General features: G+C 53.2%; 2 protein-coding genes across 4 annotated transcripts; one reads left to right on the top strand and one right to left on the bottom strand.

Moving 5' to 3' along the window:
- Positions 1-1147: 1147 nt before the first annotated feature.
- Positions 1148-4644, bottom strand: c18h3orf33 (c18h3orf33 homolog (H. sapiens)). The gene is made up of 5 exons (XM_062473748.1): positions 4507-4644; positions 4333-4392; positions 4021-4174; positions 2350-2510; positions 1148-1825 (listed from the first exon to the last, which is right to left on the bottom strand). The coding sequence occupies exons 1-5, from the start codon at positions 4597-4599 to the stop codon at positions 1571-1573; spliced, it is 723 nt and encodes a 240-aa protein (XP_062329732.1). The 5' UTR covers positions 4600-4644; the 3' UTR covers positions 1148-1570.
- Positions 4645-5147: 503 nt separating this feature from the next.
- On the top strand, positions 5148-24443 carry LOC134028680 (mediator of RNA polymerase II transcription subunit 13-like). 3 transcript variants are annotated; one of them, XM_062472378.1, is made up of 30 exons: positions 5148-5957; positions 7002-7231; positions 7418-7591; positions 9098-9243; positions 9374-9571; positions 9994-10188; positions 10593-10752; positions 10960-11067; positions 11210-11926; positions 13020-13236; positions 13463-13490; positions 13739-13860; positions 14024-14096; positions 14189-14397; positions 14657-14856; positions 15496-16379; positions 17395-17562; positions 18240-18463; positions 18659-18845; positions 19024-19375; positions 19525-19729; positions 19851-20042; positions 20330-20553; positions 20809-20951; positions 21322-21480; positions 21600-21779; positions 21884-22029; positions 22385-22549; positions 22775-22869; positions 23339-24443. In XM_062472378.1, exons 1-30 carry the CDS (start codon positions 5892-5894, stop codon positions 23469-23471), a joined length of 6300 nt encoding a protein of 2099 aa, XP_062328362.1. In that variant the 5' UTR covers positions 5148-5891; the 3' UTR covers positions 23472-24443. The 3 variants fall into 3 exon arrangements, with proteins under 3 accessions (XP_062328362.1, XP_062328363.1, XP_062328361.1); XM_062472379.1 differs by having other exon boundaries at positions 7002-7236; positions 7423-7591; positions 17401-17562; XM_062472377.1 differs by having other exon boundaries at positions 7002-7236; positions 7423-7591.
- Positions 24444-25154: the final 711 nt, after the last annotated feature.

Below are 25154 nucleotides of genomic sequence, written 5' to 3'. Positions count from 1 at the left end.
CTCCACCCTCCCCTCCCTCATCCATCCTTCTCTCTCCACCCTTCCCCCCTCTTTCCCCCCCTGCCCCCCCCCTCCTCCTATTGGACTGTCCCCCCCTCTTTCCCTCCATAATCTGCTTCTGTGCCCGTTAGTTTGATGAACCGCTGCCTTTCACTTCCTTGGTCCTCCTCTCTTACACACACACACGCACACACACACACAAACTGGCACAAACACACACCCCTCACACACACACACACACCCCAACCCCCACCACACATACATACACCCCTCACACACACCACTAGGGCGTCACAACCCTACTCCCAGACACACCACACACACACAGGTCCACCACACTAAACCCATAGGTCCAGCATGGCCAACAAGATGGTAAAGAACAATGGTGGTGGTCTGGAATGAAACATCCGTCCGCCTCCATGATTCTAGAGTCTTCCTGGTTCTCTGGCTGGCCTCCGCTCTGGAAGGCTGCTTTACTGACTCTCTCGTTGGGTAACACTTTTATGACCCCCCCCCGCCCAGCCTGGAGCCTCTCCCTTCTTCTCCAGCAGAGTGGTTTGATGTCTTAGTTCCATCAGGTAAGAGACCTCTTTATGAGCTCTTAAAGCCCCTCTTCTGCTACAAATACACACAGCTCCCCAGGGAACTTGGGGGGGGTGGAGGGAGTTGGGGTGAGGGAAGGGAGAGGGTTATGGGGGAGGTGAGGGGTCGGGTGGAGAGGAAGGGTGAGAGAGGTGAGGGTGGATGATGGGGGAGGGGGTGAGGAGAGGTAGAGGGGGAGGGAGGGGAGGGAGGAGAGGGGGAGAAGGGGGTGTATGGGGTTTCACCTCTTGATACGCTTTGTCTGCCAGACTAGGCGTTACCACGGTAACGGCGATCTTGGTGAGAGGAACCAGTGGACCCCCATGGTTACGGCCCTGTGACAATGCAACTCTCTCCCCCCGCCCCCCCTCCCCCCCCCCCACACACACAGGAGAGAGGGGAACAGAGGGGTTTGAGGTGGTGATTTTCTAAAGGAAGTGAGAGCCGGGGGATTATAATAAGGACCTCCTTCAGGGGGGACCAGAGTTCCATTCACTAGAAAATACCCACTTTTCTACGTATGAATCCATGGCTTCATTTGAAAAATTAGGACCGGACACCAAGCAAATATACTGGTTTGGTTTTATATTTGTAAATAGACTGTGAGGAATAAAGTCTGTAACTAAGGTGCAATACAGTTTGGGGTGTTCAGTTTTAAGATTCAAGCCAGGTTTAAAACTTTAGGATACACATTACGAGAAAGAGAGAGAGAGAGCAAATCTGTGTTTCAAAAGGCCCTCTGCCTCATCCTAGACCTGACAATACAGTCTGAATGTCTTGATAAAACATGCAACTTTCAATGCTAAAAATATAAACACTTTTACAAGACTTGATGACTCTTGATGACTTTCCTGAACAAACCACTCAATTGCTTTTCTCCCATTCACCTCTAAACCATGCGGATGCCATCTTGGAATCATTACAGCACAGTTCGCCTTGACAAGCCTCTAAAGAAACGGAATTCGGAAAGTCCTGGTCGATCAATTCATCAGGTCCACTTAAAGAGTCTCATTAGGAATCTGACCACCCGATTTTCTCTGAAGGTCCGAGACGCCTTCTCCCATTGGCTGTCCTCCTTCCACAGTCCCCGCCTCTTCCTCTCAGCGCTGACCTCTGATTGGAGGAGCCGTTTGTGGAGGCGCCAGTGTAGCCGTGACTGAGGAGGAAGTCCCCAGACAGGAACTGTGCGGGCGAGTCCCAGCTTCAGCAGCTCCTCGTTCACACTCCTGGCCCACACTGACCCCTGGTGGACAGGAAGGGAATTGCGAGGTTGTCACAAGGAGGAAATATTCACAAGTTTACTACTGTACTAACTTCTGTACTGTGTAGAGCAGAGGCACAGGTTTGTTTTCAAATGTGGATGGGACAGTGTTTATATTTTGGGGGGTTTGAGGGGGAAAGATTTACTGTTTACAAAAAGTATGTATAATGAAACCTATGTCCCTTCTGTATAGAACTGGGAAACCTGGGAAAAGGTGATTAATAATACTAATGTGCTAATTTACACTTTTATCCAAAGTGATGTACTGGGGATATTTGAACCTGTGACTCTTGACCTGCTGTTGGACATCCTATCACAGGCGTATTCAACCCTGCTCCTGGACAGATACCTGCCTGTAGGCTTTTGCTCCTACACGCACCTGATTCTGACTAGCTGGTTCATCAGGTAACTAGTGTTGAGTCAAAGGTGGTCACTCATGTGACATGAGGTCAAATATGTCTGATTGGAGCATCAGGCAGCTCCAGGATCACTGATCCACCACCTACTGTGCTGAGAGACACTAAACAGTGCAGAGTCTCCTGGTCCCTGCTGAGGAGCCTCAGCCAGACCACCTGGGTGGGGCTCAGGTTCTCCTCCATCCACAACCTGGCCTCTGGGGTTAGCTCCACCCCTGCCAGATGCACCGCCAGCCGCGACAAACACACACCTGTGGGCAGAGAAGACATGAGGCAAGGCTACAGTGCCTCAGCTCGAACTGTGAGGAAGAAGACATGAGGCAGGGCTACAGTGCCTCAGCTCGAACTGTGAGGAAGAACACATGAGGCAGGGCTACAGTGCCTCAGCTCGAACTGTGAGGAAGAACACATGAGGCAGGGCTACAGTGCCTCAGCTCGAACTGTGAGGAAGAACACATGAGGCAGGGCTACAGTGCCTCAGCTCGAACTGTGAGGAAGAACACATGAGGCAGGGCTACAGTGCCTCAGCTCGAACTGTGAGGAAGAACACATGAGGCAGGGCTACAGTGCCTCAGCTCGAACTGTGAGGAAGAAGACATGAGGCAGGGCTACAGTGCCTCAGCTCGAACTGTGGGCAGAGAAGACATGAGGCAGGGCTACAGTGCCTCAGCTCGAACTGTGAGGAAGAAGACATGAGGCAGGGCTACAGTGCCTCAGCTCGAACTGTGAGGAAGAAGACATGAGGCAGGGCTACAGTGCCTCAGCTCGAACTGTGAGGAAGAAGACATGAGGCAGGGCTACAGTGCCTCAGCTCGAACTGTGAGGAAGAACACATGAGACAGGGCTACAGTGCCTCAGCTCGAACTGTGAGGAAGAACACATGAGGCAGGGCTACAGTGCCTCAGCTCGAACTGTGAGGAAGCAACACACACACACACACGCAGACACACACACACGCAGACACACACACACACATACACGCAGACACACATGCATACACAAACACATAATGCAAATAAAGCATTATAGGGCTAAATAGATGATAGTATGTACGTATAAGGATTTATTTACAGGATGCTTATTACCAAAGAAACGTCTGTATTTGGCCTCTTGATTTGCAGTCAAACAGCACACCAAGTGGTCACAGGTTCAATTCCCCACAGGGAAAAAGTGAGTAGGAGCACCTGCAGTGGTCCCAATGTCCACATGGCAACAGGAAAACAACAGAAGAAGAGATGGAATTGTAGAGTGGTTTGATCCACCTAACTGGATAGCAACTATGGGACTGAATCCCCTAGTTTAAGCGCGGGGCACGGATTTACACATAATGCAGTTTAAGTGCACGCTTCAAAGCCTGAATTTAATAGCACTGTAGCTATATCATGTCATCCCTAACAGGCTTTGACCAGGAATCCAAGCCTGGAAACGAAAATTAAACACCAGCGGGGGAAAAGCGCAGGCGAAGGGCGAAATGTGCCGTCTATAGGGAGGGAACACTTATTGGATAAACCACAACAGACAGTTTTCGGTCAACCTGACAACGATCACTGCGCCACAATGCCACGCCCTCTGATTAAGGGTAAATTAGATTGTTATCCTTTTAAAAAAAATTGAAGGAAGAAAATACTATCCAATAAGATCAACGTAGTCCGACAGATTGTAATATAATAATAACACAGTCCTAAAGTCAAAGTTGAATTCTCTACACACTCACTCTCATGCCAACTATCTTTAACACAGACACACACACTCTTCTCTTACGTCTGGTCAGCAGTGTGGAGAGGAGAGGTACGTGGATTGGGATGTGTTCCACTTCCAGACCTTTCTCAGTGATGGACTTGACTCTCCCTCGGAGACTGACATTCTGCTCGATAAAGCGAGCTGGGATCTCAGAAACGGAGTTAAACTTAGTGATCTGAGAAAAAAGAAATGAAAGATAAATACAGAATTAAAATAGGCACAGTACTGTGTCGTCCTAAATAACAATAATTGCATTAAACAGAGTGTCGCTGTCCCAATTGTTGCGCCAGTATAGTACTGTTTCACTAGTATGTAGCGTTAACAAGTACTTACTAATTTGATACTTCTAGATATTACAATAAGACCTGCGATAGCGAGCACAGCGCTGGTTTTCTGTTGAAACATGAAGCACAAAAGTGGCTACAGTCATGGCAGACCTCAATTTAATGTCACAACCACCACCACAAGTTCAGACTTAAATTTAATATCAGAAGTTTCAGTCCATACCCGGACAATATTCAAATGATCATCAGCAAATTTAGATACAACTGAAACGATGTTATATGCTTCCTTTGCATTCTCCAGGCGAGTCTCCGGCATGTTGAATTGTTGACATTTTATAAAGACGACACTTTAGCTCCGCCCACCTGTGACGTAGTTCTTAAAGCGCTAGAACAACTCTTTTGGCTCAAAGAAGCAAACAAGGAATTAAAACCATCCACATTCAAATTTAGCGTTAATTCCACATTTGAATTCACTCTATTTCCACTCTATTTATCTATCTCAAAACACATACACACAAATCTTACTGCATTTATCACTGTTGTCAAAAAGCTATTTATATTGTTTAATTTATTTTATGTCAAAAAGACAAATTGGACCGCAATCCATGACATGGACATTAAAATAAAGGTACTTCTACTTTTCTAACATGTGAATTATAAAGGAGTTTTAATACACCAAAGAATAACAGCTGTTATAGACATGCATTAAGACATCATTATCAAAGAAAATCTATATCGTTATGACTTGTGGAACGGTCGCATGACTGATCAAATCAGTAAACTCAGCTCCAAGACATCTACAGTGACGCCTCCACTCACAATACCACTAATTGGCCAATGGGAGCTCGGAGGCAGAGGTGTCCTCCTGTCCGCCATTAAAGAATTCAATCCATGAATTCAAATGGAACCTACAGGACCCAAGAATGAGTTAGCGACAGCTAATACGTAGCAGGCTTTTAACGCTGAATAGACATATCAGCATCGTTGTTTTATCGATTTTTATCACTTTTAACGATTTTCGTCTGATTCCCGTGGTAATAGGTTATAGAATAGTGGCGTGGCTAACTGTTTTGTGTAGTCTTTGGTATGTTAGCTTGATAGCTAGCTAGTTAGCTAAAGTTAGCTGTCTAGCTAACATTAGCTGAGCGATCAGGGGGAGGGGAGAGTTCCTCTGCTCCGAAATGGTGTTAGCTAACGCTAGCTTGAGTGACTTTTAGCTTTCTTGTGTTCGAGGTGGAGATTATATTGCAGCTATTTCTGTTCATGTAAACGTACTGTTAGACAGCACTATTTATATGTAGCTAGCCCAAAGACAGACAATAGATTATAAGTTAGGTTCAAACATTTGCTAGAGAGCTAGCCAAGCGTAAGCTAGTTAGCTAAAGCTAACGAGCAAACTAGGCTGTTAGCTACCTAGAGCTAATGCTACCTAGCCTTCAACCGGTTGCGTAAATAACTTGTTTGCTAGCTTATCCCATAGCCAACTTAGATGTGCTGAATGGTTTCCCTAGATACTTAGGTGTAGTTACCGTGGCCAAACTTGGCAAAATATTACTCTTCTTGCGGTGACTGAGACAATGGACTGTACATTCACGCTTGTGTGAGAAGATGAGTTCATGTTTTGTACCAAACGGGGCTAGTTTGGAGGATTGCCACTCCAACCTATTTTGCTTGGTAAGACATCATTTTACCTTTAGCTAGCATGCTAGTCATGAGAGACCAGAAAGCCATTTTGGTCTGCCTGGCACCTTAAGCTACTAGCTACACAGCTGACGGGAGGCACAAGGCCTGCTGTGCTCGATTACAAGTTAGCTTGCAAACAGTTAGCTCCTTTGCATTTTATTTAATAGTTGTGTTATTTAATTGCATACAGCGAGTTTAAACGGTCAGATGTAATTTATCGTCATTCAAATGTTGTATTTACCCGTCAAATGAGCAAATGTAGGGAAACTGATCACTGCAACCCAGTTGATACGCGAGATTTATATTTTTTGACGTTTTTATGAGGTTCTGGGATTGTGTTGAGTTGTTAATATTCATACTTAATTGTTAATACAGACTAACTCTTAAAAGCGTTCCTTTGCTTTTAGTCCGAAGCGTACACCGGCAGTTATTTGCAACTTTTGATTTTAGTTAGCAGGTTGTTGACCAACTTTTCGGCCTGCGGAATCACATGAGTCAGCCTGCATTATTCTTTTGGAACATCGGTGCATTTTTTTGAAGAGTTGATCTGCTTTAGCGACATTATATACACCGTATTTTGCAACTATCACTTTAATTCACCTTAGACCTATTTTACGAAATGCGTTAGATGACACGGGTTTACAAATGGAGAATAACAAAACAACAGTGTTGATAGTAGTAGTAGCAGCTACTCATTTGTTGACCCAACCACTTTCTACACCATTTACTCACAGGAGTAGCTCATGTATGTGACTTCACTGAGAAGTTGAATGAAGGCATGGCTGTTGTTGTTTTTAATAAACGGTCACATGACGTTATAAATGCTATAGAACTTGATCAACTGACAAGTCAAAGCGGGATTTCTCTACTCGTTAGGCTGAGTTGTTAAAGTATCGCCTATATCTCGCACACTTTACCTCTCTCTCGTCTAATCCTTGTTTCCCTCTCCTCCCTCTCCCCTTGTCCTTCCCTCTCCTCCCTCTCTCCCCTTGTCCCTCCCTCTCCTTCTCATCTCTCGCTCCTCCTCTTCCTCAGGCTGACCTGACTGGGATTAAATGGCGGCGTTTCGTGTGGCAGGGGCCCACCTCGTCCCCCATCCTGTTCCCGGTGACGGAGGAAGACCCCATCCTGTGCAGCTTCAGCCGCTGCCTGGCGGCCGATGTGCTGAGCGTGTGGCGACGGCACCACAGCCCCGGACGCCGCGAGCTCTGGCTCTTCTGGTGGGGAGACGACCCCAGCTTCGCTGAGCTCATCCACCACGAGCTCTCCAGTAAGGGCCCCGCACACACGGAATACACACACGCTGAATACTCTTACAGACACGCATGCATCTACACACACATGCTCACCTGCACACACACAAACCCTGACGCACAGTTGATGTTGCAGTGGATGCACCTGGTCTGAATCTCCCCTCTCTCCCTCCTCTCCTGTCTCCCCTCTCCTTCCACCCCAGGTGAGGAGGATGGGGAGTGGGAGAGCGGTCTGTCATACGAGTGTCGCACGCTCCTCTTCAAGGCCATTCACAACCTGCTGGAGCGCTGCTTGGTGATGCGCAGCCTGGTGCGGGTGGGCCGCTGGTTCGTCAGGCCCTACGAGAAGGACGAGAAGCCCATCAACAAGAGGTACGTGGTGGTTTGTTTGTTTTTGTGTACGCAGTTTTGCAAACGCTGCGTCAGAGTTGAAGATGTTGGTTTTCAGGGCCCCTGAGAGAGAGAGAGAGAGACAGAGAGAGAGACAGAGAGAGAGACAGAGAGAGAGACAGAGAGAGAGACAGAGAGAGAGACAGAGAGAGAGACAGAGAGAGAGACAGTTAAAGCAAAAACTGAGTTGCACTATTTAAATGTTATCAAGATTGATGTGCGGTGAAAAGTTTTGCAAGCTCACTAACAACCACACGTATAAGGATGTCCTGAAGGGAAGTTCATAGCTGGGTTGTTACTCTACTGTGTGTGTGTGTCCTGCTGTAGTACTCTGCTGGGCTCATTATAGCTCAACCCCTGTTGTCTGGAGAGTCCAACAGGGCAGTCTGGACGGTCACTTGAAGCTTTGCTCCTGTGTGCGTGAGAGGGTGTGTGTGTGTGAGGGTGTGTGTTTCAGGGCTGGAAGTGTGTAGTGGTTGTTAGTGGTGTAGGAGCGTGAGAACAGGTCTTCAGTCTGGGGAGTTCAGGGGAAAGTCTACTAGTGTTAGTGCTGCTTTCTAGCAGGCAAGACACCAGGCATTCAGCTGTCGCCTGTTCTGTCTCTCTCTGTCTCTCTCTCTCATTCTCTCTCTCTCTCATATCTGTCTCCCCCCTTTCTCTGTCTCTTACTCTCTTCCCGTCTGTGTGATAAACAGGGCTGTCTTTGGACAATGCTGAGTCTGCACTGTGGTTTTACACCAACCATGTCAACAGGAACTATTTTAGTACATTTCCCCCGCTTGACTGTGCCGTGCCAGTGCAGGAAACGGCCGACTAGTTTCAACTCGTCAAGGCTATTATAATCCAGGTTATTTTAGCGTTTTGAGCCTATTTGGGGGAACTTGGTCCAGTCTGAGTGGAGTTTGAGGGGGTCAGGTTTCGGGGCGCCGCTAGCTTCCTCTGTGGCCTCAATCACAGGTCTCTAGTCGTTCTGTGTGTTTGGCTCAGAGCAAGCAGCCATTATGACCTGGAAGCACTTTTTTATTTGGTTTCACAGCCTAGATCAAAGTGCACTCGCTGCAGTTATGCTTGGAATGAGGCCTCCCCTCTTCTCTCCCCTCTTCTCTCCCCCCTTACTCCCCTCCCCCTTCTGACTCATACTAAACTTTCTCTGTGCGGAAGGACGGTTGAGGCTGTTGCCGCGGTAACGACTGTAAACACTTTTCCACCGGGGAGTTTTTCTCGTGAGTTCGTGACCCCCCCCCCTCCTTCTACCCCAACAAGCGTTACAAACACCGTCCCTTTCACCAGCCCTGCATCTGAGTGCGACAGGAGAACCTGTTTCCTGCTTTAGTAGTTTAGTTTGTTGTTGTTGTGGGGCTGTGTTGCTAAGGGGCTGTGTTGCTAAGGGGCTGTGTTGCTAAGGGGCTGTGTTGCTAAGGGGCTGTGTTGCTAAGGGGCTGTGTTGCTAAGGGGCTGTGTTGCTAAGGGGCTGTGTTGTCCCGGCAGTGAGCACTTGTCCTGCTCCTTCACCTTCTTCCTGCACGGAGACAGCAACGTGTGCACCAGCGTGGAGATCGCCCAGCACCAGCCCCTGCAGAGGCTGGCCGAGGAGCACCTCAGTCTGGCCCAGCAGACCTCCAGCCCTCTGCAAGGTGGGTCCCCCCTAACCCTGTCCCCCCTAACCCTGTCCCTCGTCCTGACCCCCCCCACCCAAATGTATATATTTTTTTACTAATAAATATAACCAACCACAAGACCCTAAGCTCCGGTGCATCTCCGCAGTGATCCTGAGTCCGTACGGCCTGAATGGCAGCCTGACGGGACAGTCCTTCAAGATGTCCGACCCCCCCACCCAGAAGCTGATGGAGGAGTGGCGTCAGTTCTACCCCGTCACGCCACGCGCCGCACAGCGCCCCGACGACAGCATGGAGGAGGGCGACTGGGAGGACGACTCTCTGGCCGCTGTGGAGGTCCTCGTGGGTAAGAGAGGGGGCGGGGCCTCGTGGGTAAGAGAGGGGGGCGGGGCCTCGTGGGTAAGAGAGGGGGGCGGGGTCTCGTGGGTAAGAGATGGGGGCGGGGTCTCATGGGTAAGAGAGGGGGGCGGGGTCTCGTGGGTAAGAGAGGGGGCGGGGTCTCGTGGGTAAGAGAGGGGGGCGGGGTCTCGTGGGTAAGAGGGGGGGGGCGGCGCCTCGTGGGTAAGAGAGGGGGGTGTGGCCAGGGCGGGTGGTGGTGGTGGTGGTGATGATGCTGTTACTTAGCAGGTGGGTGTGGGGTTTCTTGATTGTGGGTGATGATGGTGATACTAATAGTGATGGTTATAATTATTGTGGGTGGTGATGGTGTACTAATGGTGATGATGATGAGGGTGTGTGTGCTGACCGATGGTGTGTGTGTGGTTCCAGCGGGGGTGAGGATGGTGTACCCAGCCTGCCTGGTGCTGGTGCCCCAGGCGGAGCTCCCGTCCCTGGGCTCACAGGGCGCAGTGCCAGCCTCCTCCAGCATGGCTGGAGCTCAGCAGGGCCTGGCCGGCACCAGAGACCCCGCCATGTCCTCCGTCACCCTCACCCCCCCTACCTCCCCCGAGGAGGCCCAGAGAGGTACACGCACACACAGACACGCACACACAGACACGCACGCACAGACACGCACGCACAGACACGCACACACAGACACGCACACACAGACACGCACACACAGACACGCACGCACACACAGACACGCACGCACACACAGACACGCACACACAGACACGCACGCACACACAGACACGCACACACAGACACGCACACACAGACACGCACACACAGACACGCACACACAGACATAGATATTCATTTAGGCATGTGCGAGCGCAACATACCACAATACTATGTCATAAAGACGCCGCCAAACTAGATTCCTATTCAGACAGGTTTTCCTCATCTTAAATATACACACACTAACTTCCTTCTCTCCCTCTCTCTTTCCGTATCTGTATCTCCCTCTCCTTCTCCCCCTCCAGACTCCCAGTCGTGCCAGCGCTGGCTGAAGCTGGCCTGCTCCTCCGAGAGCGGGGGCTCGCAGGACGGGGGGCTCCACGGGGGCCGACTCCCTCGCAGGCTGGCCAGCCAGGTGCTGGAGGGGGTGTGGCAGGAGTGCAACAGCAACAGAGCCCAGAGCAAGTGAGTTCTGACCTCTAGTTCAGACATGGGCTGACCTCTGACCCTGCGAGGGTCCTTCTGCCAGACAATCACCTAGCTTCATGTAGGAGTTTAAACATGCATGCTCCATGTAAACGTGGAGCTCTAGAATCCGAACGCGGGTAGCTTGCTCCTCAGTGTGGTGGTTGACAGGCTGAATAACGTCACTGTCGTGTTGTTCTCCTCCAGGAGGAAGTTCTCCACGCTGACAAACGGTGGCTGTGAGGACGAGGCTGACAGGACGGACATGTGGGACTTTGTGGAGGCATCACAGAGGACGCTCTGCAGCTGCACGAGGTACGCTGCTCACACCAGCGCGCCGCTGCAGCCAGGCCGGACCAATGCTGTCTAGGAACTCTTCACATCCAAGGAGAAATGTTTTAATGATGTGTGTGTTTGTCTTCTGTCCCCCCTTTATCCACACACACACACACACCAGGCACAAGAACCAGAAGCAGCGTGCAGGCAGCGTCTCAGGCCACCCCCCCTCTGCCGGCCAGCCCCCCCAGCCTGCCCCCAAGCACAAGCAGGGGGAGAAGCCCGACAAGGGGGACAAGCAGCAGAAGAGACCCCAGACCCCCTTCCACCACCGCAGCCTGGCGAGCGAGGAGCCCGGCCCGGAGCCCCAGCCCCAAAGGGTGTGCCTGCGAGCCCAGGAGGAGGGCCCCTACCCCAGCCTGCACCACGTGGACGCAGCCCTCCCCAAAGCCCCCACGCTCCACGCCCACGGTCCCCCCGCCGACCTGGCCGGCTCCCCCCAGCCGCCCCCCCTCAGCCCCCACCTGTCGGAGAGAGGGGGAGGGGAAGACCCGGGCCCTGGGAAGAGCTCCTCCACCCCCACACACCAACACTTCTACCCCCCTTCCTCCGAGCCATGCCTGCTGCCTCAGAAGGCCCAGTCGGAGGAGCCTTCCCTGGGGCCGCTGCCCCTGCCCTTCCCCCCGGCCTACCCGGAGCCCCTGGAGCACACCGCCTATGTGGGCTCGGCCATCAACCCCAACGAGGACACAGCCCACAACCCCTGGAAGTACTTCAACCTGCCCCGCAAGAAGCCCTCCAGCTTCCACACCCCCCAGCTGCCCCGGGACAAGCTGAGGGAGGACTCTGGAGGGGGGATGGACGCCGTGGGGATGGACGCCGTGGTGTCCGTCACAGAGTGAGTCTCCAGCTGGTGCACGCCTGCTGTTAGCCAGGACCCTCCATCACCAAACCCTAACCCTGCTGTTAGCCTGGACCCTCCATCACCAAACCCTAACCCTGCTGTTAGCCTGGACCCTCCATCACCAAACCTTAACCCTGCTGTTAGCCTGGACCCTCCATCACCAAACCCTAACCCTTCCACCACCAAACCCTAACCCTTCCATCACCAAACCCTAACCCTTCCATCACCTAACCCTTCCACCACCAAACCCTAACCCTTCCACCACCAAACCCTAACCCTTCCACCACCAAACCCTAACCCTTCCACCACCAAACCCTTCCACCACCAAACCCTTCCACCACCAAACCCTAACCCTTCCACCACCAAACCCTAACCCTTCCACCACCAAACCCTAACCCTTCCACCACCAAACCCTAACCCTTCCACCACCAAACCCTAACCCTTCCACCACCAAACCCTAACCCTTCCACCACCAAACCCTAACCCTTCCACCACCAAACCCTAACCCTTCCACCACCAAACCCTAACCCTTCCACCACCAAACCCTAACCCTTCCACCACCAAACCCTAACCCTTCCACCACCAAACCCTAACCCTTCCACCACCAAACCCTAACCCTTCCACCACCAAACCCTAACCCTTCCACCACCAAACCCTAACCCTTCCACCACCAAACCCTAACCCTTCCACCACCAAACCCTAACCCTTCCACCACCAAACCCTAACCCTTCCATCACCTAACCCTTCCATCACCTAACCCTTCCACCACCAAACCCTAACCCTTCCACCACCAAACCCTAACCCTTCCACCACCAAACCCTAACCCTTCCACCACCAAACCCTAACCCTTCCACCACCAAACCCTAACCCTTCCACCACCAAACCCTAACCCTTCCATCACCAAACCCTAACCCTTCCACCACCAAACCCTAACCCTTCCATCACCTAACCCTTCCACCACCAAACCCTAACCCTTCCACCACCAAACCCTAACCCTTCCACCACCAAACCCTAACCCTTCCACCACCAAACCCTAACCCTTCCATCCATGTTGTTCCCCCTCTGATCCTGTGGCTCCTCCCCCCAGGTTGATGTCGGGGTCGGGGCACCTGCTGAAGGTGTCCCAGGAGCTGGTGAGGACGTACACCCAGCGCAGGAACGGCCACCTGGGGGCGGCCATGACGGGCGAGGAGCAGGACGGGGAGGCCGACCCCTACGCCTTCGTGGAGGGAGACGAGGAGTTCACCTTCTCAGGGAAGAAGGACAAGGCTGGCGGGGAGAGAGAAGTGGGAGAGAAACACAAGGTGGGTGGAAATGGTTAGACCATGCGCACACACACACACATGTAGAGAACACACACGCACACACACGAACACACACACACACGCAGAGAATGCGCTTGTCCGTGTGTTAAGTGGGGCCTGATTTAAATCCATTGCAGGAAGTGAAGTGTCCTCTAGTCCTTATTTAGAGCACAAGATGTTTGAGGGTGTGTACTTGGAGAGTAACAAGCGTGTCTTTCTCCTGCAGGGGGATGATGGAAACAGCTCCACTGACGGTACAGACGCCTTTCTCTTTTTTACCAAAGTAACAGGAGTCGGTTGATAATTAGTTGTAGTTTATAAGAGACATTTAAATTGATAGAACTTCCTTCTTCCTTCCTCGCTCTCCTCCCCCTCTCTCTCTCTCTCTCTTTCCTCCTCTCCTCCTTCTCCCCTCTCCCCCCCCCTCTCTCTTTCCCCTTCTCTTTCTCGTTTTCCTCACCTCCCCCACCCCTCGTGTGTGTGTGTGTGTGTGTGTGTGCAGATGGCCAGGGCTCGGGCAGCAAGCCAGTCCCCTCCACCAGCCTCTTCCATGAAGAAGCTGACCTGGCAGTGTCCTTCAACGACCTGGACAACATCTTCAACTCTGACGAGGACGAACTAGCGGTTAGCTCTCTATCTATGTCTGTGTCTCTCTCCATCTGTCTGTCTCTCTCTGTAGTTAGAACCTGTGTCTTTGTGTGGTCAAGTTTGGATGTGGTTGTGGTCAGGGTTAGGTGTGTGTGGTCAGGTTGTGGTCATGGTCAGAGCTGGTCTGTGTGTTTTCCAGCCGGGGTCTCGGAGAGCAGCAGCTGGAGCAGAGGAGAAGAAACCAGGAGCTCTGGACGCTCTGTCAAGCATCAGTAAGTATCACTCCCCAACACTGACACTGGCTCCCACTGCAGTTCCCCAGCAGATAGCTGACCTCTTCTCTTTCCTCCCCCTCCTCCTCCAGGCTCTGCAGACCTGCACCAGATGTTCCCCACGCCCCCCTCCCTGGAGCAGCACATCATGGGCTACTCTCCCATGAACCCGGGGGGGAAGGAGTACGGGGCGGTGGAGGGCGGGGCTGGCCTCACGCTGGTGGATGGGAGCCAGCTCAGCGCCCTCTACAGGATGGAGGTGGAGGAGGGCTTCTGCAGCCCCAAGCCCTCTGAGCTCAAGGTACACACACGCTAACACACACACACGCTAACACACTCACACACACACTCACAGTGGAGTGTCACTGAATACTGTGGTCTGTAAACAGTATTTCAGTGAGAGCTTGAGCGTTCTGGGGGGAAACAAGCCACCTGTGTTTTATCTCAACACAGATGAGGATGGCTATCGTGTCTTACACTGGTGTTCTCCTCTCTTCCTCTCATGCGCCTCCCTCACCTCACCCCTCTCCTGCTCCCACACTCCTCCTCCTCCCCTACAGGACTTCTCCTTCGTGTTCAAGGCGGAGGCCTGCCCCCCCTTCACTGGCTGCTCCATGTTCGCCCCCCTGAAGACCCTCCCCAGTCAGTGCCTGATGCCTGTCCGCCTGCCAGAGGAGTGCGTGTACACGCCCAGCTGGACCCTGGGCAAGCTGGAGCTCATGGCCTCTGCGCCCCCCCTCACCCTCCTCACCAAAGACAGGTAAACCCCTCTGGACTGCTGGCTGACTGGCCTGCCTTTTAATGTGTCTTATAAACTACTTTAGTGCCTGTTGGCAGGGTTAGGGTTGTATGTGTGTATTTCTCAGACTATAATGGGTCTGGGATTTGGGCTATAGTCAGAGATGGGAAGTAGCAAAGTACTTTGTTACTGTACTTTACTTTCACTCCTTACATTTTTTACACTTCTGTACTTTCTACTTATTAAATTTTAAAGCCAGGCTCATTTAGTTTTAGTCTGTATGATCTGGCATGAACAATATTATTTTTTTGTCATTTCGAGATTTTTCAATTCCTGGTTATCACGCACAACAAATGGAAGCTAGTCTACGCTATGGAGCAAGGCAGAAAGCAGCATCAAAAAATATATAATTATTATAAAAAATAAGTATGTTTAGTTTAGCCTGTAATCTATTGTGCTCTGCTGTCATCTACTGTTATAGGCTTGTCTGTTCTCTCCTTTCACTTTTTTTTTTTTTTTTTGTTTCGGAAAAAGTTTTGAAAGGTAGAACTTTATTTTCCTGAAACTTTGCGCTTATTTTTTTGTGAAAAAGTTATATCTAGTTTTGGACTACAGTTGGGCTGTGATTTCGACTGGAGTCTGTTTTTATTGTTGTTGCAGCAACATCCCCAGTGTGGAGCCGGACTACAGCCAGAGCTACACTCCTCAGACACACACGCCCTTCCTGTCCAACAGTGCCCCGCCCAGCAACGCTGGCATCCTGCCGTCCCCCGCCACACCCCGCTTCTCCGCACCCACCCCCCGCACCCCTCGCACGCCCCGCACCCCCCGCGGCCCTGCCAGCGTCCAGGGCTCCCTGAAGTACGACAACCCCGACCTCTACTCCCCGGCCTCCACCCCCTCCACCTGCCGGCCTCTCAGCTCCGTGGAGCCGGCCACCGTGTCCTCCATCCCGGAGGCCCACAGCCTCTACGTCACCCTCATCCTCTCCGAGTCGGTCATGAACCTCTTCAAGGACTGCAACTTCGACAGCTGCTGTGTGTGCGTGTGCAACATGAACATCCGCGGCGCCGACGTGGGCGTGTACCTGAGCGATGACGGCGAGGCTCAGTACCCCTGCACCTGCGGCTTCAGCGCCGTCGCCAACCGGCGCCACGGCCAGTCGGCCGGCCTGTTCCTGGAGGACGAGCTGGACGTGGTGGGCCGAGGCTCGGAGGCCGGCCGCGACACGGAGAGGAGATACGAGGAGAGGCGGGCGGGGGGCGCGCTCCGTGGGGGGCTTCTGAAGGAGCACCCCCCAGACGAGCTGATCCTGCTGCTGCAGGACCAGTGCACCAACCCCTTCGTCCCCATGGTGGCCGGTGGGGCCCCCAGCCCGGGCCCAGGGCCCAGGCCCTTCCTCAGGGTGGGGGAGAGAGACTGCTACAACGACTGCTACATGGCCCTGGAGCACGGGAGGCAGTTCATGGATAACATGTCTGGGGGCAAGGTGGACGAGGCTCTGGTCAAGAGCACCTGTCTGCACCCCTGGCCCCAACGCAAAGGTGAGGAACACCCTGCTGGACCTGGGATAGGGTCAGAATCCTAACTCCTCTCTGCCTCCTGTCTGTCTTTGTCTCACTGCCTCTCACACACGGGACATTTCTGTCAACTCAGTCTTACTACTTTCAGGAGGAACCTCCTCATCTGTGTGGATGCCAGTTAATGTGTTTGACTCTCTCTCTCTCCACCTCTCTCTCCCTCCATCTCTCTCTCTCTCTCCCTCCATCTCTCTCTCTCCCTCCATCTCTCTCTCCCTCCATCTCTCTCTCTCTCCATCTCTCTCTCCCTCCATCTCTCTCTCTCCCTCCATCTCTCTCCCTCCATCTCTCTCCCTCCATCTCTCTCTCTCCCTCCATCTCTCTCTCCCTCCATCTCTCTCTCTCTCCATCTCTCTCTCCCTCCATCTCTCTCTCCCTCCATCTCTCTCCCTCCATCTCTCTCTCTCCCTCCATCTCTCTCTCTCCCTCCATCTCTCTCTCCCTCCATCTCTCTCTCTCCCTCCATCTCTCTCTCTCCCTCCATCTCTCTCTCTCCCTCCATCTCTCTCTCTCCCTCCATCTCTCTCTCCCTCCATCTCTCTCTCTCCCTCCATCTCTCTCTCCCTCCATCTCTCTCTCTCCCTCCATCTCTCTCTCTCCCTCCATCTCTCTCTCTCCCTCCATCTCTCTCTCTCCCTCCATCTCTCTCTCTCCCTCCATCTCTCTCTCTCCCTCCATCTCTCTCCCTCCATCTCTCTCCCTCCATCTCTCTCTCCCTCCATCTCTCTCTCTCCCTCCATCTCTCTCTCTCTCCATCTCTCTCTCCCTCCATCTCTCTCCCTCCATCTCTCTCCCTCCATCTCTCTCTCCCTCCATCTCTCTCTCCCTCCATCTCTCTCTCCCTCCATCTCTCTCTCTCCCTCCATCTCTCTCTCCCTCCATCTCTCTCTCCCTCCATCTCTCTCTCTCCCTCCATCTCTCTCTCCCTCCATCTCTCTCTCTCCCTCCCTCTCCCTCCCTCTCTGCCCCCTCTCCCCAGCTGCAGATGTGAGTGCCCTGTTCTCGGGGGACGTGCTGCGTGTGCTGCTGTCGCTCCAGCCCGTGCTGCAGGACGCCATCCAGAAGAAGCGCAGCGTGCGCTCCTGGGGCGTGCAGGGCCCGCTCACCTGGCAGCAGTTCCACAAGATGGCCGGCCGAGGCTCCTACGGTAAACACCCACCAACGGCCAAGTACCGTTCTGGTGCCATATGTTCTTCACCTGCCTGGTTTATCAAGGATGTGTGATCCTACGGGGACCGTAGACTGGGGTCCACACCTGACATGGGTTAACCTGTGCTAGGGACCACACCTGACATGGGTTAACCTGTGCTAGGGACCACACCTGACATGGGTTAACTTGTGCTAGGGACCACACCTGACATGGGTTAACCTGTGCTAGGGACCACACCTGACATGGGTTAACCTGTGCTAGGGACCACACCTGACATGGGTTAACCTGTGCTAGGGACCACACCTGACATGGGTTAACCTGTGCTAGGGACCACACCTGACATGGGTTAACCTGTGCTAGGGACCACACCTGACATGGGTTAACCTGTGCTAGGGACCACACCTGACATGGGTTAACCTGTGCTAGGGATCCACGCACGTCATTTTAGGAGTGTATATTTACGTAGACAAAAATACTAGAATGTCACCAGAAATTAGATCTGTGTTAGGAAGAAGTACCCACCTCTGCTGCCTCTTCAACATAAAGGCTCACAGAGCGTGAAGGAATCCAACATTTAACAGTAAAACAACCGCCTTAAGATGCCAAACAAGGTTTAACCCGGAAAGAGAAGCAGCTCCCCTTCTGTCCCCGATCTGACGACCCCTGACCCCCAGGCACGGACGAGTCTCCGGAGCCGCTGCCCATCCCCACCTTCCTGGTGGGCTACGAGTACGACTTTGTGGTGCTGTCCCCGTTTGGCCTGCCCTACTGGGAGAAGCTGCTGCTGGAGCCGTTTGGCTCCCAGAGGGACGTGGGCTATGTGGTCCTCTGCCCCGACAACGAGGCCCTGCTCCATGGAGCCAAGACCTTCTTCAGGGACCTGTCGGCCGTCTACGAGGTGAGTGAGCTCTCCTGCTCTCTCACACACGCACACACAAACACACTCCTAGGAGCTCTCTCTCACTCCTGCTCTCACACACACCTGCACACACACACACTCTCCTGCACACGCCTTCTCTCCTCCTCCCTGTCCTGTCTGCTCTGCCTGGGCCTGGCCTGACCTTAACCCTGACCTGACCCCCCCTGTGTGCAGGCCTGCCAGCTGGGGCAACATCGGCCCATCTGCAGGGGCCACTCTGACGGCCTTCTGAAGGTGGGGGCCCGGGGCCTCTCAGACCAGCCTCTCAGCGACTGGCTGCTCAAGATGGCGGCCAGCAGCGGTGACAGCGAGGCCTTCAGCAGGATCAAGCTGTTCGCTCAAGTGTGCCGGCACGACCTCGGTAGGTTACCCGCTCCCCAAGAGGACAACCATAGAACCACAGGGGAACCACATGATGTAGCCACAGTGCTGTAGTTGTGTTCTGGGATAAACCTTGTTTCATTGCTAGACTAGACTGTACCTGACCCTGTCAGACAGGAAGTGATGTCTGATGTTTTTCTTGTCTTTCTCCTCTGCAGCTCCGTACCTGGCAGAGCAAACACTGGACGCCTCCCTACTCACCCAGCGCAACCCTGCTCCTCCCCCCTCCTCCTCCCAGACCCCCGGCTCCTCCACCCCCTCCTCCGCCCCCTCCAGCCAGCCTGCCCACGCCAGCAGTACCCCTCCCTCCTCCTCCGGCCTGCCCCCTGGCCCCCAGGGCCCTGGGGGCTTGGCGGGGATGCCTTCCTCCAAACCCAGCGGCTACACGGCCTTCGTCTCGGCAGGGCTCCAGGCCGGGGCCCCCCAGAACGGGCCCCAGGCTGCGGGGGCCCCGGGGGACAACGGGTCCACGGCCAGCCACCCTCAGCCTGCAGCAGAACCTCCTGAGAGGTATGGGGGAGGGAAGAGGGGAGGGAGGGAGGGTAGGAGGAGAGATGTTAGCAGCACCGACACTGCAAGTAACTCAGTCTACAGTGGGAGAGCATGTTTCATGTCTGAATGTTTCATGTTAACACTCCCCCCCCCTCCCCCTCTCCCAGCACCATGGAGAGGGACAAGGTGGGCCGGCCGACGGAGGGCGAGTCTCACGGGGTCTCCTACCCCCCTGCTGTGGTGGTGTACATGGTGGACCCCTTCAGCTACGAGGACGAGACCAGCTCCAGCCTCAGCCTGGCTCTGCTGCTGTGCTACTTGGACATGCTGCAGGCCCTGCCCGCTCAGCTCAGACACGCTGTGTCTGTGCAGGTACACACACACACACACACACTTTCTCTTCCCCCTTTCTCTTTCTTTCTTTTCTTTCTCTCTCTGTGTCTGTTTCAGTTTTTGCCTCAGTTAAAAGGATTAACTTAACTGTGTGTTCCAGATCGTCCCGTGCCAGTACCTGCTGCAGCCGGTGCATAGCGAGGATCGGCAGCTGTACGTGCAGCATCTCAAGTCCCTGGCCTTCTCCGTGTTCACACAGGCCCGCCGCCCGCTGCCCGCATCCACCAACTTCAAGGCTCTGACGGGCTTTGGGCCGGGCCTGGCCATGGACCTGACCCTGAAAAGCCCTGAGGTACGCCACCACCCCCAGCCACTGGGGGATCTCTCCTCCAGTCTGACATGCACGCTCACTTTTCCATTTGATTCTGTTCGTTTTTATACACGGCAACATACACATTGTTACAGGTGCTTGTAGTTCAGGAGATGAAGCAGTATAACACAAATGTAGTTTAGTCGTAGTTACGTTATAGACTTGCTCTACCCCTTCACCTACGGGGTTTCCCTCAGGGGTCATGGAGTGTTGGAACTGTTGCACGTCAGTGACCCTGACCTCTAACCTTTGCCCTCTGACTGGAGCAGCGTCCGGAGATAGTCCGTCTGTACACACCTCCCTTCATCCTGGCGCCGGTGAAGGACAAGCAGACAGAGCTTGGCGAGACGTTCGGCGAGGCGGCGCAGAAGTACAACGTGCTGTTTGTGGCCTACTGCCTGTCACATGACCAGCGCTGGCTGCTGGCCTCCTGCACAGACCTGTACGGAGAGCTGCTGGAGACCTGCGTCATCAGCATCGATGTTCCTAACAGGTACACACACACAGGGGACCTGTGTCATCAGCATGGATGTTCCTAAAACGCGCACACACACACACACACACACACAGGGGACCTGTGTCATCAGCATGGATGTTCCTAACACGTACACACACGTGTTCAGTCACACACTCTGGGGAGCAGCTTCTTATCATGGACGTCCCTAACATACACACACACACACAGTGTGGCTGCTGGTGGCCTACATACCAGTGTGTTGAGGGTTCTGACTGTGTGTGTGTGTCCCAGGGCCCGCAGGAAAAAGGGCTCCGCCCGGCGTCTGAGCCTGCAGAAGCTGTGGGAGTGGTGTCTGGGCCTGGTGCAGGTGACATCACTGCCCTGGAGGGTGGTGATTGGACGCCTGGGCAGAATGGGCCACGGGGAGCTGCGAGGTATGTTGTCACGTGTGTGTGTGTGTGTGTCTCCAGACTGGAGCATGGTGCTGAGTGTGTGTGTGTGTGTGTGTGTCTCCAGACTGGAGCGTGGTGCTGAGTGTGTGTGTGTGTCTCCAGACTGGAGCGTGGTGCTGAGTGTGTGTGTGTCTCCAGACTGGAGCATGGTGCTGAGTGTGTGTGTGTCTCCAGACTGGAGCGTGGTGCTGAGTGTGTGTGTGTGTGTGTGTGTGTCTCCAGACTGGAGCGTGGTGCTGAGTGTGTGTGTGTGTGTGTCTCCAGACTGGAGCGTGGTGCTGAGTGTGTGTGTGTGTGTGTGTCTCCAGACTGGAGCGTGGTGCTGAGTGTGTGTGTGTGTGTGTGTCTCCAGACTGGAGCGTGGTGCTGAGCAGAAGGAACCTGCAGTCCCTCAGTAAGAGACTGAAGGACTCCTGCAGGATGTGCGGCATCTCCGCCGCCGACACTCCCAGCATTCTCAGCGCCTGCTTGGTCGCCATGGAGCCCCAGGGCTCATTCGTCATCATGCCAGGTTTGTCATCTCTCTGTCTGTCTCCCACACAGTGTTAACCTCTCTCGCTCTCTCTCTCTCTGTCTCTCTCTTCATCTCTCTGTCTCCCACACAGTGTTAACCTCTCTCTCTCTCTGCAGACTCGGTGTCGACAGGCTCTGTGTTTGGCCGCAGCACCACCCTGAACATGCAGACGTCCCAGCTGAGCACACCCCAGGACACGTCCTGCACCCACATCCTGGTGTTCCCCACCTCCGCCCACTCCCAGCTCAACAGCACCACGGAGAACATCGACATCGCGTTCAACCCCATCAACCCTGGTACACACACACACACACACACTGATCCTCACCCCCTGTTGTATGTGACCGCTGTGTCTCTCCCCCCACACACACCCTCACCCCCCTGTTGTGTGTCTCCTCAGATGGCTCTGATGGAATGGGCATCTTCGACCTGTTTGAGAACGACCTGGTGGACCCAGACCTCATCAACATCCTGCCCAGCTCCCCCACCCCCTCCCCTGGACACTCCCCAGGGGGGCACTACCACCAGGGGGGCGACGGAGGCAAGGTGAGCCCCCCCGCCTCCAGAAGTCTGGCTTCAGAAGGAGTCAGACACACACATCCTGTGGACTAGAATGGAATGCAATAGAATTACTAGTCCCTACGAAACCAGAATGGGCCGGTGTGGAGGGGGGCCGGTGTGGAGGGGGGCCGGTGTGGAGGGGGGCCGGTGTGGAGGGGGGCCGGTGTGGAGGGGGGCCGGTGTGGAGGGGGGCCGGTGTGGAGGGGGGCCGGTGTGGAGGGGGGCCGGTGTGGAGGGGGGCCGGTGTGGAGGGGGGCCGGTGTGGAGGGGGGCCGGTGTGGAGGGGGGCCGGTGTGGAGGGGGGCCGGTGTAGAGCGACAGTGACTCTTGTCCTCCGCAGGGCCAGAGCACAGACAGGATGGAGTCCCATGAGGAAGTGCTGAACATCCTGCAGCAGCCCATGGCTCTGGGATACTTCATCTCCACTGCCAGCACCGGGCCCCTGCCAGACTGGTTCTGGTCTTCCTGCCCTCAGGCTCAGAACCAGTGTCCCCTCTTCCTCAAGGTACACACACTCTCACACACACAAGTTCGACTTTTACGTTTATTTGCAGTTTGTAACGAGTACATTAGAATTCGTCGGTCCTTGACATTTGCCTATTTGCCCATCTAAACCTGTAACAAGCAAGTCCTGTAATAAACGAGTGAGGTTACCTGGGTCAGGTCGTCATGGACGCTGTAGTAGATGTTCTGATTGGTGGGTTTCTCTGATTGGTGGGTTTGTCTGCAGGCGTCGCTGCACCTGCACGTGTCTTCATCAGACGAGCTGCTCCACAGCAAGCACTCCCACCCCCTGGACTCCAACCACACCTCTGATGTCCTCAGGTACACCTCCCCCTCCCTCTCACATCCCCCTCTCCCCTCCCTCCTCCCCCTCCCTCTCACATCCCCCTCTCCCCTCCCTCCTCCCCCTCCCTCTCACATCCCCCTCTCCCCTCCCTCCTCCCCCTCCCTCTCACATCCCCCTCCCTCCTCCCCCTCCCTCTCACATCCCCCTCCCTCCTCCCCCTCCCTCTCACATCCCCCTCTCCCCTCCCTCCTCCCCCTCCCTCTCACATCCCCCTCTCCCCTCCCTCCTCCCCCTCCCTCTCACATCCCCCTCTCACATCCCCCTCTCTCCTCCCTCCATCCTGGCTGTCATCTTCTCTCCTATTCCCTGTCACCTACTCACTCCTCCTTCCTAGATCTGGATCTCCCTGGCTGTCGTTTTAGATGTGTCCTCCTAAATCAAATCTAATCTGTTTACTTGTACCCCCCCCCACCCCACTCACACACACACACACACACACGACAGGTTTGTACTGGAGCAGTACAACGCCCTCTCCTGGCTGACGTGCAACCCTGCGACCCAGGACCGCCGCTCATGTCTCCCTGTCCACTTCGTGGTGCTCAACCAGCTATACAACTTCATCATGAACATGCTCTGAACCTCTGAACACAGCACTGAGGACCCGGCCTGCGCCGAAGACTCACCGAGGAACCACCAGGAGATAGGAGGAGGAGGAGGAGGAGGAGAAGGAAGCCTTAGAGATGTCATACCTTTATCAGGGACTACAGCTACTCTGGGAGTCGGGGGGTGTCAGACCCTTCCTGATTTATACATTCCTTGGAAGAGGGGGGGGGGGGGGGGGGCCTGCAGGCCCCTCCCACAGGTTATCACTGGAAGAGGAGGAGCCTGTCTGGAGGAGGAGGAGCCTGTCTGTCAATCAACCCAAAGCCACGAAGCCCGTTTGAACCTTTTGGATGATCAAGGGACTTTTCATAAAGGACAATAAATTAAGTCTTTTTAACAACCTTAGATTTCAATCTATGACATTTTATCCTAATGAAATGCCTGCATATATATTATTTATTGTACGTTTTTAATTGTGTAATTTTTATTTCTTAATATCTTTTATATATCACAAATCTTAGAGGCTGTGTGTATAGCCATCTCACTGTAAATGAATTTGAGGTTGTTTTTTGTTTTTTTTCAAACGTCAAGTCATTTTCACAAATTATGAAAAATCGACAAAACCTGCTCAAGTGAATTTTGCTGTAGATCGCTTTTAGAGTATACTTTTTTTTCAAAGGGTACATACCTTTATATTGCCACAATGTACAAATGAAGTAGTGTAGGGAGAGTGTGGATGTGTTTGAGAGCTGGCGACATGCAGACTGGTTCCAGACACTGGGGAAGACAAGCAGAAGGTACAATGTCAGATTATATATTTTATATGACAGATTTAGAGAGAATGTGAGTGTGTGTGCGCGTGAGTGTGTATATATGTGTATATATAAATGTGTGCCGACACAAATGTTGCAGCCTCAGTTTTAGGAATAAAGTGTGTCTACCTATTGAAATGTTTTAAATTTGTATTTCCTTACAGTACAGGCAAAATTAAATACAACAGAGACAAAACGATATTAGAATATAATACACAAAACTTGACCAACACAATTAAGACTTGACTGATTTATTTTCCAGTCTGGTTCTGATGGGGTTCCCGTGTAACCAAGTTGAACTGGTTTAACTTCATCTTTGTGATGCTGTCAGCTTTTCGGTGGCGCAGTTGGCAGAGAAGCTAGTTTCAGTTCGCAGTCACTGCGTGCTGAATCCGAGGACAGTGGATCGAATCCCTGAGTGGATGTAAATAAGGAACTTTTCTGACGAGTGACACCCAGTCCTTAAATGGTTGGTTGTTTTCGTTTTACTTTCTAAATGTTACACGTGTAGTACATATTTGATAAGCCGTTTTTAATATTAACGCTTGCTTTATTGTTGGCAAATTGTAAAATAGGTTGATGTAATTTTAGTTGGAGGGAAAGAGAACGAGCCTCGAGGGATGTAAGGCGCAGTTCGTAATCTTCACCGGCAGGTGGCGCCGCATACCCAACGTTCTCAACGCCATTACATCACCGGTGAAGAGAAGGATTTCAAACAGATCTATGATTTATCATTTGCTTCCAATACTTCTACTGCTTCTGTAATCAGGGTGTGCTTATTTATACACGAAGAGATCATGCTGGTTTCAGAATAATGGCCAACGACAACTCAAGACTCCTTTCTGTGGACTGAAACTGAGAGAAGACTACGATTGTCCTTCACCTCTCCAGGGGTCAAACTGGTC

This window comes from Osmerus eperlanus, chromosome 11, assembly GCF_963692335.1.
Source record: "Osmerus eperlanus chromosome 11, fOsmEpe2.1, whole genome shotgun sequence".
Taxonomy (NCBI): domain Eukaryota; kingdom Metazoa; phylum Chordata; class Actinopteri; order Osmeriformes; family Osmeridae; genus Osmerus; species Osmerus eperlanus.
Note: the sequence above shows the minus strand (reverse complement) of the source record. Positions and strands in the feature narration are given on the sequence as shown.

Coding starts and splice junctions, on each gene's coding strand:
- c18h3orf33 (XM_062473748.1), bottom strand. CDS start 4,599: ATGCCGGAGACTCGCCTGGAGAATGCAAAGGAAGCATATAACATCGTT. Junction 2,511..4,020: donor CTCCACACTGCTGACCAGAC/GTAAGAGAAGAG, acceptor CTCTGCCCACAG/GTGTGTGTTTGTCGCGGCTG. Junction 1,826..2,349: donor GTTTAGTGTCTCTCAGCACA/GTAGGTGGTGGA, acceptor CCTGTCCACCAG/GGGTCAGTGTGGGCCAGGAG.
- LOC134028680 (XM_062472378.1), top strand. CDS start 5,892: ATGAGTTCATGTTTTGTACCAAACGGGGCTAGTTTGGAGGATTGCCAC. Junction 13,861..14,023: donor CTGACGAGGACGAACTAGCG/GTTAGCTCTCTA, acceptor TGTGTTTTCCAG/CCGGGGTCTCGGAGAGCAGC. Junction 20,043..20,329: donor TGACCCTGAAAAGCCCTGAG/GTACGCCACCAC, acceptor TGACTGGAGCAG/CGTCCGGAGATAGTCCGTCT.